The sequence below is a fragment of the Hyla sarda genome, chromosome 10 (assembly GCF_029499605.1).
Source record: "Hyla sarda isolate aHylSar1 chromosome 10, aHylSar1.hap1, whole genome shotgun sequence".
Taxonomy (NCBI): domain Eukaryota; kingdom Metazoa; phylum Chordata; class Amphibia; order Anura; family Hylidae; genus Hyla; species Hyla sarda.
Window position 1 is genome coordinate 141,332,337 of NC_079198.1, and position 13,046 is coordinate 141,345,382.

The 13,046-nt window shown below is 43.8% G+C and overlaps 1 protein-coding gene across 1 annotated transcript in view; it reads left to right on the forward strand.

Annotated features, from left to right (window-relative positions):
- The window catches only part of CHD5 (chromodomain helicase DNA binding protein 5), a 274,281-nt gene that overhangs the window by 68,980 nt on the left and 192,255 nt on the right, over nucleotides 1-13,046 (forward strand). Inside the window, exon 6 of the mRNA XM_056544557.1 lies at nucleotides 214-452. Within this exon, the coding sequence (XP_056400532.1) occupies nucleotides 214-452 (239 nt within the window). The remainder of the gene's footprint in view (nucleotides 1-213; nucleotides 453-13,046) is intronic.

Below are 13,046 nucleotides of genomic sequence, written 5' to 3' on the forward strand. Positions count from 1 at the left end.
TTTAATAGAAGTAATTTACAAATCTGCTTAACTTTCTGGCACTAGTTGATTAAGTTTTCCACCAGAGTACCCCTTTAACTGCTGGGACCCCATGAGATCTTGGGAACAAGTTAGCTACAGATTGATTTGTTTTGCAATTATGATTAATCTCAGTAGTAATTATTTAAAGACCTGTGAACAGTTTATTATGTTATTACTTTTATTCTCTTTTAGACCTTTAATAGCAAAAAAGAACCCTAAGATTCCGATGTCCAAGATGATGACCGTGCTGGGTGCCAAATGGCGAGAGTTCAGTGCCAATAACCCGTTAAAGGGCAGCTCAGCAGCGGCAGCTGCGGCAGCTGTCGCTGCTGCTGTGGAGACTGTGACGGTCGCCCCTCCGGTGTTAGCTGCTCCTCCGCCACCTGCTCTACCACCGCCGATAAGGAAGGCCAAGACCAAGGAAGGGAAAGGTAGAATCTAGATGGCATCTGTCCCCCCCCCCCCCCCCTCCCCCCAATAAAGAGCCCTGACAGTTTTTTTCGGTTGCCTATTTCTGTTGGTCTCTCCAAAAATTAACATTGGGATTGTATTGGCTTTTATTGGTCTTGGTTCACATAGGTAGTAGTGTTGGCATAATTCAGGATGTGATGGGGTAAGTACTTTTCGACCAGCTACAGAGCCACAGATTGGGGAGCACTGTAATAGTATCAGTTATAAGTACTCACAGTAGTTATAAGGAGTCATTTCTCAAGTTATAAAGGAATTATCCTATTGGATGTTTTTTGATGGTTAATTTTTTTGCTGCAACCCTTATTTCTGTGTTTATGTTGTTTAAAGGGGTACTCCGCTGGAAAAGTTTTTTATTTTTATTTTTTTATCAACTGGTGCCAGAAAGTTATACAGATTTGTAAATTACTTCTATTTAAAAATCTTAATCCTTCCAGTACTAATCAGCTGCTATATGTTCCACAGGGAGTTGTGTAGTTCTTTTCAGTCCGACCCCAGTGCTCTCTGCTGACACCTCTGTCCATTTTAGGAACTGTTCAGAGCAGGAGAAAATCCACATAGCAAACCTCTCCTGCTCCGGACAGTTCCTAAAATGAACAGAGGTGTCAGCATAGAGCACTGGGGTCAGACCGGAGAGAACTACACAACTTCCTGTCAAGTACGGTACTTAAGATTAAGGTTTCTAAATAGAAGTCATTTACAAGCCTGTTTACATTTCTGTCACCACCTGATCTAAAAAAAAAAGAAAAAATGTTTCCAGCGGAGTACCCCTTTAAGTGCTCATATTTTTGGCGTAACACTATGACCTCCCGGTTCTACCCTAGGTCCCTTTGGTGATGTAAGCTTGCTTCAGTATAACCAAAGTTTTTTTTTTATCAATTAGGACCTAAATTAAAAGGAAATTTTCTGAATAAGATGGATTTGCAGGAGTAATCTGCAAAAATATTATAATACGATATTTATTATACACTGAATGTTCTCTTTGTTAGAAGGAAAAATGGAGATGGGTATCCGGCTCCCAAACAGTTAAAATCCAACTTTAATGAAAAAAAAAAATTTGGTAAAATCATACAGGTGGAAAAATGGTGAAGAATACCAAAAAATAAAAGCACAAACGAAACGCGTTTCGTTTGTGCTTTCATTTTTTGTTCTTCTTCACCTGGAGACCCGGCTCTAGTGTTTCTCTCCTCCCTTCCTCTCTTCATTCATTCACGCTGCTGCTGCCGAGTCCCTACCCATTGGAGGGGTGAGCTGGTGTCATGTGTTTTTTTACATTTATATCTCTTTGTTAGAGCCTGCTGCCCTCTCACGATTGCGTCTCCCCTGAACGGAGATCAGAGACCTATGACCCCCAGGGTGCAGCATTTAATCCGGGGATCAGTTTTCGGGAGATCGGTTTCAGTATGAATTAGATTAGATGGGAAAATCCAGTGATCTGAAGGACTTGGTACAAAGCCTAGTTATCTTGGCTAGACAAGCTGGGTCCAGGATTTCACTGCCCACTTTATGGGGTCTTCTCATGTAGTGGTGTAGAGAGTATATGGAGAATGGTGCAATCCAGGTAAAAAATCCAGCAAAAGGAGATCCTGTGGATGGAGAAACTTGTTGGCGAATTAAGGATGTCAGGAATCGTTCTGATGAACAGCAATAGCACAGTCAGGAAACTGCAGGTAAATACAACAATGGGGTCCGATTAACTTCATGAATCCAGATCTCTATAGAGAAACATGGCCTGGTCAGATGGATCCAGATCTCTATAGAGAAACATGTCCTGGTCAGATGGATCCAGATCTCTATAGAGAAACATGACCTGGTCAGATGGATCCAGATCTCTATAGAGAAACATGTCCTGGTCAGATGGATCCAGATCTCTATAGAGAAACATGGCCTGGTCAGATGGATCCAGATCTCTATGGAGAAACATGGCCTGGTCAGATGGATCCAGATCTATAGAGAAACATGTCCTGGTCAGATGGACCCAGATCTATAGAGAAACATGACCTGGCCAGATGGATCCAGATCTCTATAGAGAAACATGGCCTGGTCAGATGGATCCAGATCTATATAGAGAAACATGGCCTGGTCAGATGGATCCAGATCTCTATAGAGAAACATGACCTGGTCAGATGGATCCAGATCTCTATAGAGAAACATGGCCTGGTCAGATGGATCCAGATCTCTATAGAGAAACATGGCCTGGTCAGATGGATCCAGATCTCTATAGAGAAACATGGCCTGGTCAGATGGATCCAGATCTCTATAGAGAAACATGGCCTGGTCAGATGGATCCAGATCTCTGTAGAGAAACATGACCTGGTCAGATGGATCCAGATCTCTGGGGAGAAACATTGCCTGGTCAGATGGATTCAGATCTCTATAGAGAAACATTGCCTGGTCAGATGGATCCAGATCTCTGGGGAGAAACATTGCCTGGTCAGATGGATCCAGATCTCTATAGTGAAACATTGCCTGGTCAGAAGGATCCAGATCTCTGTGGAGAAACATGACCTGGTCAGATGGATCCAGATCTCTATAGAGAAACATGGTCTGGTCAGATAGATCCAGATCTCTATAGAGAAACATGACCTGGTCAGATGGATCCAGATCTCTATAGAGAAACATGGCCTGGTCAGATGGATCCAGATGTCTATTGAGTAACATGGCCTGGTCAGATGAATCCAGATCTATAGAGAAACATGTCCTGGTCAGATGGATCCTGATCTCTATTGAGTAACATTGCCTGGTCAGATGAATCCAGATCTATAGAGAAACATGGCCTGGTCAGATGGATCCAGATCTATAGAGAAACATGGCCTGGTCAGATGGATCCTGATCTCCATAGAGAAACATGACCTGGTCAGATGGATCCAGATCTCTATAGAGAAACATGGCCTGGTCAGATGGATCCAGATCTCTATATAGAAACATGACCTGGTCAGATGGATCCAGATCTATAGAGAAACATTGTCTGGTCAGATGGATCCAGATCTCTATAGAGAAACATGGCCTGGTCAGATGGATCCAGATCTATAGAGAAACATGTCCTGGTCAGATGGATCCAGATCTCTATAGAGAAACATGGCCTGGTCAGATGGATCCAGATGTCTATAGAGAAACATGGCCTGGTCAGATGGATCCAGATCTCTATAGAGAAACATGGCCTGGTCAGATGGATCCAGATCTCTATAGAGAAACATGGCCTGGTCAGATGGATCCAGATCTATAGAGAAACATGATCTGGTCAGATGGATCCAGATCTCTATAGAGAAACATGGCCTGGTCAGATGGATCCAGATCTCTATAGAGAAACATGGCCTGGTCAGATGGATCCAGATCTATAGAGAAACATGATCTGGTCAGATGGATCCAGATCTCTGGGGAGAAACATTGCCTGGTCAGATGGATCCAGATCTATAGAGAAACATGTCCTGGTCAGATGGATCCAGATCTCTATAGAGAAACATGGCCTGGTCAGATGGATCCAGATGTCTATAGAGAAACATGGCCTGGTCAGATGGATCCAGATCTCTATAGAGAAACATGGCCTGGTCAGAGGGATCCAGATCTCTGTAGAGAAACATGGCCTGGTCAGATGGATCCAGATCTCTGTGGGGAAACATGGCCTGGTCACATGGATCCAGATCTCTATAGAGAAACATGGCCTGGTCACATGGATCCAGATCTCTGTAGAGAAACATGGCCTGTTCAGATGGATCCAGATCTCTATAGAGAAGCATGGCCTGGTCAGATGGATCCAGATCTCTATAGAGAAACATGGCCTGGTCAGATGGATTCAGATCTCTATAGAGAAACATGTCCTGGTCAGATGGATCCAGATCTCTATAGAGAAACATGTCCTGGTCAGATGGATCCAGATCTCTATAGAGAAACATGGCCTGGTCAGATGGATCCAGATCTCTATAGAGAAACATGGCCTGGTCAGATGGATCCTGATCTCTGTAGAGAAACATGGCCTGTTCAGATGGATCCAGATCTCTGTGAAGATGTGTGATGAGAACTATGAGATGCAATCGCATGGGCTGATATTCAGGCCATGATGAATTGCTGTGGTTCTGATGAGATGAAGCCCTGAGGGAATTCTGTGGTGACCCCAGAGTTCGAGGCGCCCAGACAGCAGAAATGGGAGCCCAAAGGCCTTGCGGAGGGCCTTCCAGGTCAAAATGGTGTCTCTAAGTACTAGGGCATGCTTTACATGGGCAAGAATACAGGGTATGGAGGAATGAGACCAAGGTCCAGGGGGAAACCAGATCCTCCTCCAAAGTTAAGTTGGAGTAGAAGCTAGTCCCATAAATCCAGTCAAGGGCATGATTAAAAATACAGACTAAATTGTAGCCGCGGATATTAGGGAAACCAATACCACCATTGGCCTTAGACAACATCAGTTTTTTGCAGCGCAATCCAGGGCCTCTTCCCTGCCCATATAAAGCGTGTAAAAGCCGAATTGAACAAGGGGACATCTTTATGAGATGACATTTTCTTAGAAAAGAAATAGGCAAACTCATCTAACACGGTTTTGAACAATGGCGGATAGTTCAGGGTATAGAGGGAGGAGGGCAAATTACCTATTTTGATCCCCAAATAAGTAATATGAGGTTTAATGAAATCATTGGATATCCCAATAGAGGACCAATAAGAGGCCACTCGATGCGGGCCTAGGGGTAAAATTTTGCTCTAAGAGTTGATTCACTTTGTAATCTGAAAAGGAACTGAAATGGGTAAGAGTGGACATTAACTAGGCATAATGTGCACGTGGATCAGCCATGAAAATCAGGATATCATCCGCAAAAAGGGTCAATTTGACCACCTTACACAGAATCTTTATGCCCCGGAAGAGATCAGAATCTTACAGAGGTCTGGCCAGGGGTTCCAGAGCAAAGTCAAATAACAGGGGAGACTGGGGGCAGCCCTGCCTCATCCCTTTGAAGAGGGGAAAGAGGAGGCGGGGGGGGGGGGGGGGGGGCGATATTGCAGAAGTGTGAACTCGAGCCATTGGGAAGAATAAAGCCCACCTAGGAAAGTGTGGAAATGACCAACAATTCCTATTCTGTCCAGCACCATCCCCAGCCAGTCCCACCTGACATTGTTGAAAGCCTTCTCGGCATCCAAGGCTATTAAAATGAGGGTTTCTCCAGGCTGGGGACGATGCTGCACCCTATCTAGGACTGATAATCTTGCTGATGTTAGCCACTGCAGAGCGGGTATGGACGAAGCCTACTTGCGAGGGACCAATCGGAGGGGTAGGTATTCACTCAGGCGGTCAGCCAACAATTTGGACACTAATGTGAGATTTTGGTTAATGAGGGAGGTAGGCCGATAGGATTGTGGAAACAGCGGGGTCCTTACCAGGTTTTAGCAAAAGTTAAATGGTGGCTGTGTTGGAGTGCAATGGCAAAGAACCTGAATGTAGAAGATGGTTGAAGTAAGCTGTCAGGGGAGTCACAACTTGCTCTGCCAGAACTTTATAAAATTCACCATCTCAGAGGCGTCTACTTGGGCGAGCAGGGCAGGAGAGGTCAGGAGATGGTCTATCCTGGACCAAGAAGAGTGACTATGGGAGTAATGTATAAATCCTCTTGTGTCCGGGTGCGTCAACCTCCAAGGAACACGAAGGCCAGAAACCTCTACAAACTTAGCTAATGTGCTGTCACTAGGACGAGCGCGTGTCCTGTCTACTACGCCACAACTTCTGTCTTCCACAGACACCGCCACTGCATTCATGTCACCACCCACTATTTTGAGAGGAAGGGGATCACTTAGAAGCATTGCCTCTAACGAGTTAAAGTACACTTTGTTGTCCCCATTGGGAGCATAGCAACTATAAATAGATAGTCGTGACCCTCATAGCGAACCTAAAGCTTTACCCACCGCCCCTCACATCACATCAACCACTTGGATAAATTCTTATGATAAGAATTAAGGTGCCTTCCTTACCATTAACCGCTGGACCTCCGATCACCTCCCCTACCAACAATTTAGACATATGAACCATGTCGTCAGCTGACAGATGTGTCTCCTGGAGTAACGCTAAATCTGGATGAAGACGCTTCAGGTGACGAAGAATCTGCATCCACTTGTTAGGCGAGCGCAATCCCTTCACATTCCAAGATACCAGCTGCATCCTAACGAAAAAAAGAGACCAGACCTAAAAAGAAAAAGAGAAGGGAAACAAAGGAAAAAGAAGAAACAAAATAAAACAAACAAACAAAAAAACACACAGACAGACACCTACACTCACCTGTTGCTATAAACGACTTGAAATCTAAAGAACACCATGTAGCCGTATGTGAAGGGACCGACAGCGCTGTGGAGATGAAGCGGCAGACTGTATGCCCCGCGAGGAGCTGTGCAGGGAGGAGCGCTGTGCCTGCAGAGATTTCTGTTGCTGTCTGGAGGGAATGACACTTATTCACCGACCAGGAGGCATTTGCATCTGGTCACAGGCTACCTATACCGTGCATCGCTACTTGGGACCTCCATCCCGGGTCTTGGCTAGGAGGACTACTCTCTGTGGGTCTGAGTGAGTGGTCCCTATCGAACCGGTTTATCATTTATACAGCTGGCACTTACAGACTTATTGCCAGAGTATCAAGTAGTTCTATAGTTTCCTATCCATTCCCCTGATGAACCCCGCATTGCTCCTAAATATCCATATGGGAGGGGGGAAACGCGTCGGGATTGACTACTGCATTATTTGTGTCTTATCGGGTGACACGTATTGTGCTTATAGGAAACGCGCTATTTGACTGGGGCCATTTGCTAATGGCCCTGGCATTAAACCCATTGTGTATTTTTGGTGTTGATTATTGTTTTTTTTGAGGACTACTATTTTATGCTGTTATTATTAAATGTTACGTTTTAGTGAGCTAATCTTACTCTTCTGTGAATTTTTGTTTATTGGCTCCGCATACATCTGTATATCTGTGAATTTGCTGGGAAATCCCGCAGAGATTTCCCGGCCGCCATTACAGGTAAGGGGCCTTTGCGAGTGCTGCGCTGGGAGGATTGTTTATGGCCGCTGCGGAGCAAGTAGCGCTCCATACAGAGGTGGGCAGCTGCCGGAGGTGCAGGGAGCCCACTGTGAGCTTCAGTGCGGTACTTGCCGGTATGTTTTGCCGTTCAGAGGCCGGGAGGTGCCGTCTTAGCTGCGTCTGAGCATCGCCGGAACCAGAAGTCAATGGACAATGTTATTATTTGTATTTTATATTACATTCTGATTAATTATAAGGTTTCTCTTTTTATTAATAACTCCATGATTTCTGATGTCCAGGGCCCGGTGTTAGGAAAAAAACGAAATCCAAAGATGCAAAGAAGAAAGGGAAAGGAAAGAAACTTGCAAATCTAAAGTTTAAATTTGGAGGGAATGGCGAGTAAACGGAGAAAAGGTTCTTCGGTGAGTAAGAACAAACATTGTCTCAAGTCATTGAAAAACGAATCAAAACTTTGCTTCAGTTCTGTGACTGACGAAAATCTAAAGACAAAAGTTAAAGTGACAAATAAACCTATAAAGTGACAAACCTATAAAGTGACAAATAAACCTATATAGGTGACAAATAAACCTCTATAGATCTATGAGTCTCCATGGTTACGGACAACAAACAAACCCTATGTATTGTCTGATCTATGGAGATGCTGTATACACAAATATGTCATTTTAGTTCTATTCTCTCACAACTTCTTTTTACTAAAATATAATTTCTCCATAGGACACCCCACAATTCATAGGGCTCCTTCCTCCTATCAAGGTGTATTCCTGGTATTCCCTATAGGTAATAAGTGCTTGATCTCCATAGCGGGCCCTGACTCTCCCCGCTGAATGAAATAGGTCAGTACACGCTCCATGCATTGTCTATGCCAAGTACATCGACTTCATAGACATGAATGGAGCACCTGCCGGCCCACCGCTCCAGTCTGGGGAGAGTAGGGTCCTGTTCTTGCAATCTCGGAGGGTCCCAGAGGACAGAACCCCCCACCCACCCACTATCGCCCCTGTGGATAGGGAGAATGTTTTTATGGGATGTAATATTCCTTAAAAGTGTACTCTGCCCCTTGACATCTTATCCCCTATCCAAAGGATAAGGGATTAGATGTCTGATCATGGGGTCCCACCACTGGGCACCCTGCAATCTCCCAGCTGCACCCAGCGTTCATTTAGAGCGTTGGGGTGCAGCGCTGCAGGCTTGTGGCGTCACACCCACGCCCCCTCAATGTAGGTCAATGGGGAGGGGTGTCATGCCCCCTCTCATAGACCTGCATTGAGGGGGCGTGACCGTGATGTCAGGAGCCTCTGCCCTACATCACTATTCATCCGTGCACCAGATGTCTGGGTTGCCGCAGCCAAGATCACGGAGGTCCCCAGTGACAGGACCCCCCGCGATCAGACATCTTTTCCTCTATCCTTTGGATAGGGGATAAGATGTTTAGGGGCGGAGTACTCCTTTAAGGTTCTTATTGTGCATCACAAGTACCTGTCGGAAGCCCCTTTTCCCTTTACATACTCAGTTTCTTATAATCACAGCGGAGGAGATTCATCAAAACCTGTGTAGAGTAAAGAGGCGCAGTTGCCCATAGCAACCAATCAGATTCCTTCTTTCATTTTTTAAAGAGGCCTGTGAAAAATGAAAGAAGAGTCTGATTGGTTGCTATGGGCAACTGATCAATTTTTCCTTTGCGCAGGTTTTGATTAATCTCCCTCCATCTTTTGCATTCTTGTACCTGACGATCTCATTTACAATATGTTGGATTATACCCAGTGTATAGGACGGATGGATAGAGAGAAGAGTGAGCGGCCATGATTGTCCTCATATACTATACATAAAGTCATATTGTTTGTATATCCAGAGTGAAGAGGATGAGAGAGTAGAGTGAGCGGCCATGATTGTCCCCATATACTGTACATAAAGTCATATTGTTTGTATATCCAGAGTGAAGAGGATGAGAGAGAAGAGTGAGCGGCCATGATTGTCCCCATATACTGTACATAAAGTCATATTGTTTGTATATCCAGAGTGAAGAGGATGAGAGAGAAGAGTGAGCGGCCATGATTGTCCTCATATACTATACATAAAGTCATATTGTTTGTATATCCAGAGTGAAGAGGATGAGAGAGAAGAGTGAGCGGCCATGATTGTCCCCATATACTCTACATAAAGTCATATTGTTTGTATATCCAGAGTGAAGAGGATGAGAGAGAAGAGTGAGCGGCCATGATTGTCCCCATATACTGTACATAAAGTCATATTGTTTGTATATCCAGAGTGAAGAGGATGAGAGAGTAGAGTGAGCGGCCATGATTGTCCCCATATACTGTACATAAAGTCATATTGTTTGTATATCCAGAGTGAAGAGGATGAGAGAGAAGAGTGAGCGGCCATGATTGTCCCCATATACTGTACATAAAGTCATATTGTTTGTATATCCAGAGTGAAGAGGATGAGAGAGAAGAGTGAGCGGCCATGATTGTCCCCATATACTGTACATAAAGTCATATTGTTTGTATATCCAGAGTGAAGAGGATGAGAGAGAAGAGTGAGCGGCCATGATTGTCCCCCATATACTGTACATAAAGTCATATTGTTTGTATATCCAGAGTGAAGAGGATGAGAGAGAGCAGTGAGCGGCCATGATTGTCCCCATATACTGTACATAAAGTCATATTGTTTGTATATCCAGAGTGAAGAGGATGAGAGAGTAGAGTGAGCGGCCATGATTGTCCCCATATACTGTACATAAAGTCATATTGTTTGTATATCCAGAGTGAAGAGGATGAGAGAGAAGAGTGAGCGGCCATGATTGTCCCCCATATACTGTACATAAAGTCATATTGTTTGTATATCCAGAATGAAGAGGATGAGAGAGTAGAGTGAGCGGCCATGATTGTCCCCATATACTCTACATAAAGTCATATTGTTTGTATATCCAGAGTGAAGAGGATGAGAGAGAAGAGTGAGCGGCCATGATTGTCCCCATATACTGTACATAAAGTCATATTGTTTGTATATCCAGAGTGAAGAGGATGAGAGAGTAGAGTGAGCGGCCATGATTGTTCCCATATACTGTACATAAAGTCATATTGTTTGTATATCCAGAGTGTGGAGGATGAGAGAGGAAGTGAGCGGCCATGATTGTCCCCATATACTGTACATAAAGTCATATTGTTTATATATCCAGAGTGAAGAGGATGAGAGAGAAGAGTGAGCGGCCATGATTGTCCCCATATACTCTACATAAAGTCATATTGTTTGTATATCCAGAGTGAAGAGGATGAGAGAGTAGAGTGAGCGGCCATGATTGTCCCCATATACTGTACATAAAGTCATATTGTTTGTATATCCAGAGTGAAGAGGATGAGAGAGAAGAGTGAGCGGCCATGATTGTCCCCATATACTCTACATAAAGTCATATTGTTTGTATATCCAGAGTGAAGAGGATGAGAGAGAAGAGTGAGCGGCCATGATTGTCCCCATATACTGTACATAAAGTCATATTGTTTGTATATCCAGAGTGAAGAGGATGAGAGAAGAGTGAGCGGCCATGATTGTCCCCATATACTGTACATAAAGTCATATTGTTTGTATATCCAGAATGAAGAGGATGAGAGAGAAGAGTGAGCGGCCATGATTGTCCCCATATACTGTACATAAAGTCATATTGTTTGTATATCCAGAGTGAAGAGGATGAGAGAGAAGAGTGAGCGGCCATGATTGTCCTCATATGACTGTACATAAAGTCATATTGTTTGTATATCCAGAGTGAAGAGGATGAGAGAGTAGAGTGAGCGGCCATGATTGTCCCCATATACTGTACATAAAGTCATATTGTTTGTATATCCAGAATGAAGAGGATGAGAGAGAAGAGTGAGCGGCCATGATTGTCCCCATATACTGTACATAAAGTCATATTGTTTGTATATCCAGAGTGAAGAGGATGAGAGAGAAGAGTGAGCGGCCATGATTGTTCCCATATACTGTACATAAAGTCATATTGCTTGTATATCCAGAGTGAAGAGGATGAGAGAGAAGAGTGAGCGGCCATGATTGTCCCCATATACTGTACATAAAGTCATATTGTTTGTATATCCAGAGTGAAGAGGATGAGAGAGAAGAGTGAGCGGCCATGATTGTCCTCATATACTCTACATAAAGTCATATTGTTTGTATATCCAGAGTGAAGAGGATGAGAGAGTAGAGTGAGCGGCCATGATTGTCCCCATATACTGTACATAAAGTCATATTGTTTGTATATCCAGAGTGAAGAGGATGAGAGAGTAGAGTGAGCGGCCATGATTGTCCCCATATACTGTACATAAAGTCATATTGTTTGTATATCCAGAGTGAAGAGGATGAGAGAGTAGAGTGAGCGGCCATGATTGTCCCCATATACTGTACATAAAGTCATATTGTTTGTATATCCAGAGTGAAGAGGATGAGAGAGAAGAGTGAGCGGCCATGATTGTCCCCATATACTGTACATAAAGTCATATTGTTTGTATATCCAGAGTGAAGAGGATGAGAGAGAATAGTGAGCGGCCATGATTGTCCCCATATACTGTACATAAAGTTATATTGTTTGTATATCCAGAGTGAAGAGGATGAGAGAGAAGAGTGAGCGGCCATGATTGTCCCCATATACTGTACATAAAGTCATATTGTTTGTATATCCAGAGTGAAGAGGATGAGAGAGGAGTGAGCGGCCATGATTGTCCCCATATACTGTACATAAAGTCATATTGTTTGTATATCCAGAGTGAAGAGGATGAGAGAGAAGAGTGAGCGGCCATGATTGTCCCCATATACTGTACATAAAGTCATATTGTTTGTATATCCAGAGTGAAGAGGATGAGAGAGAAGAGTGAGCGGCCATGATTGTCCCCATATACTGTACATAAAGTCATATTGTTTGTATATCCAGAGTGAAGAGGATGAGAGAGAAGAGTGAGCGGCCATGATTGTCCCCATATACTGTACATAAAGTCATATTGTTTGTATATCCAGAGTGAAGAGGATGAGAGAGAAGAGTGAGCGGCCATGATTGTCCCCATATACTGTACATAAAGTCATATTGTTTGTATATCCAGAGTGAAGAGGATGAGAGAGAAGAGTGAGCGGCCATGATTGTCCCCATATACTGTACATAAAGTCATATTGTTTGTATATCCAGAGTGAAGAGGATGAGAGAGAAGAGTGAGCGGCCATGATTGTCCCCATATACTGTACATAAAGTCATATTGTTTGTATATCCAGAGTGAAGAGGATGAGAGAGAAGAGTGAGCGGCCATGATTGTCCCCATATACTGTACATAAAGTCATATTGTTTGTATATCCAGAGTGAAGAGGATGAGAGAGAAGAGTGAGCGGCCATGATTGTCCCCATATACTGTACATAAAGTCATATTGTTTGTATATCCAGAGTGAAGAGGATGAGAGAGAAGAGTGAGCGGCCATGATTGTCCCCATATACTGTACAATAAAGTCATATTGTTTGTATATCCAGAGTGAAGAGGATGAGAGAGTAGAGTGAGCGGCCATGATTGTCCCCAT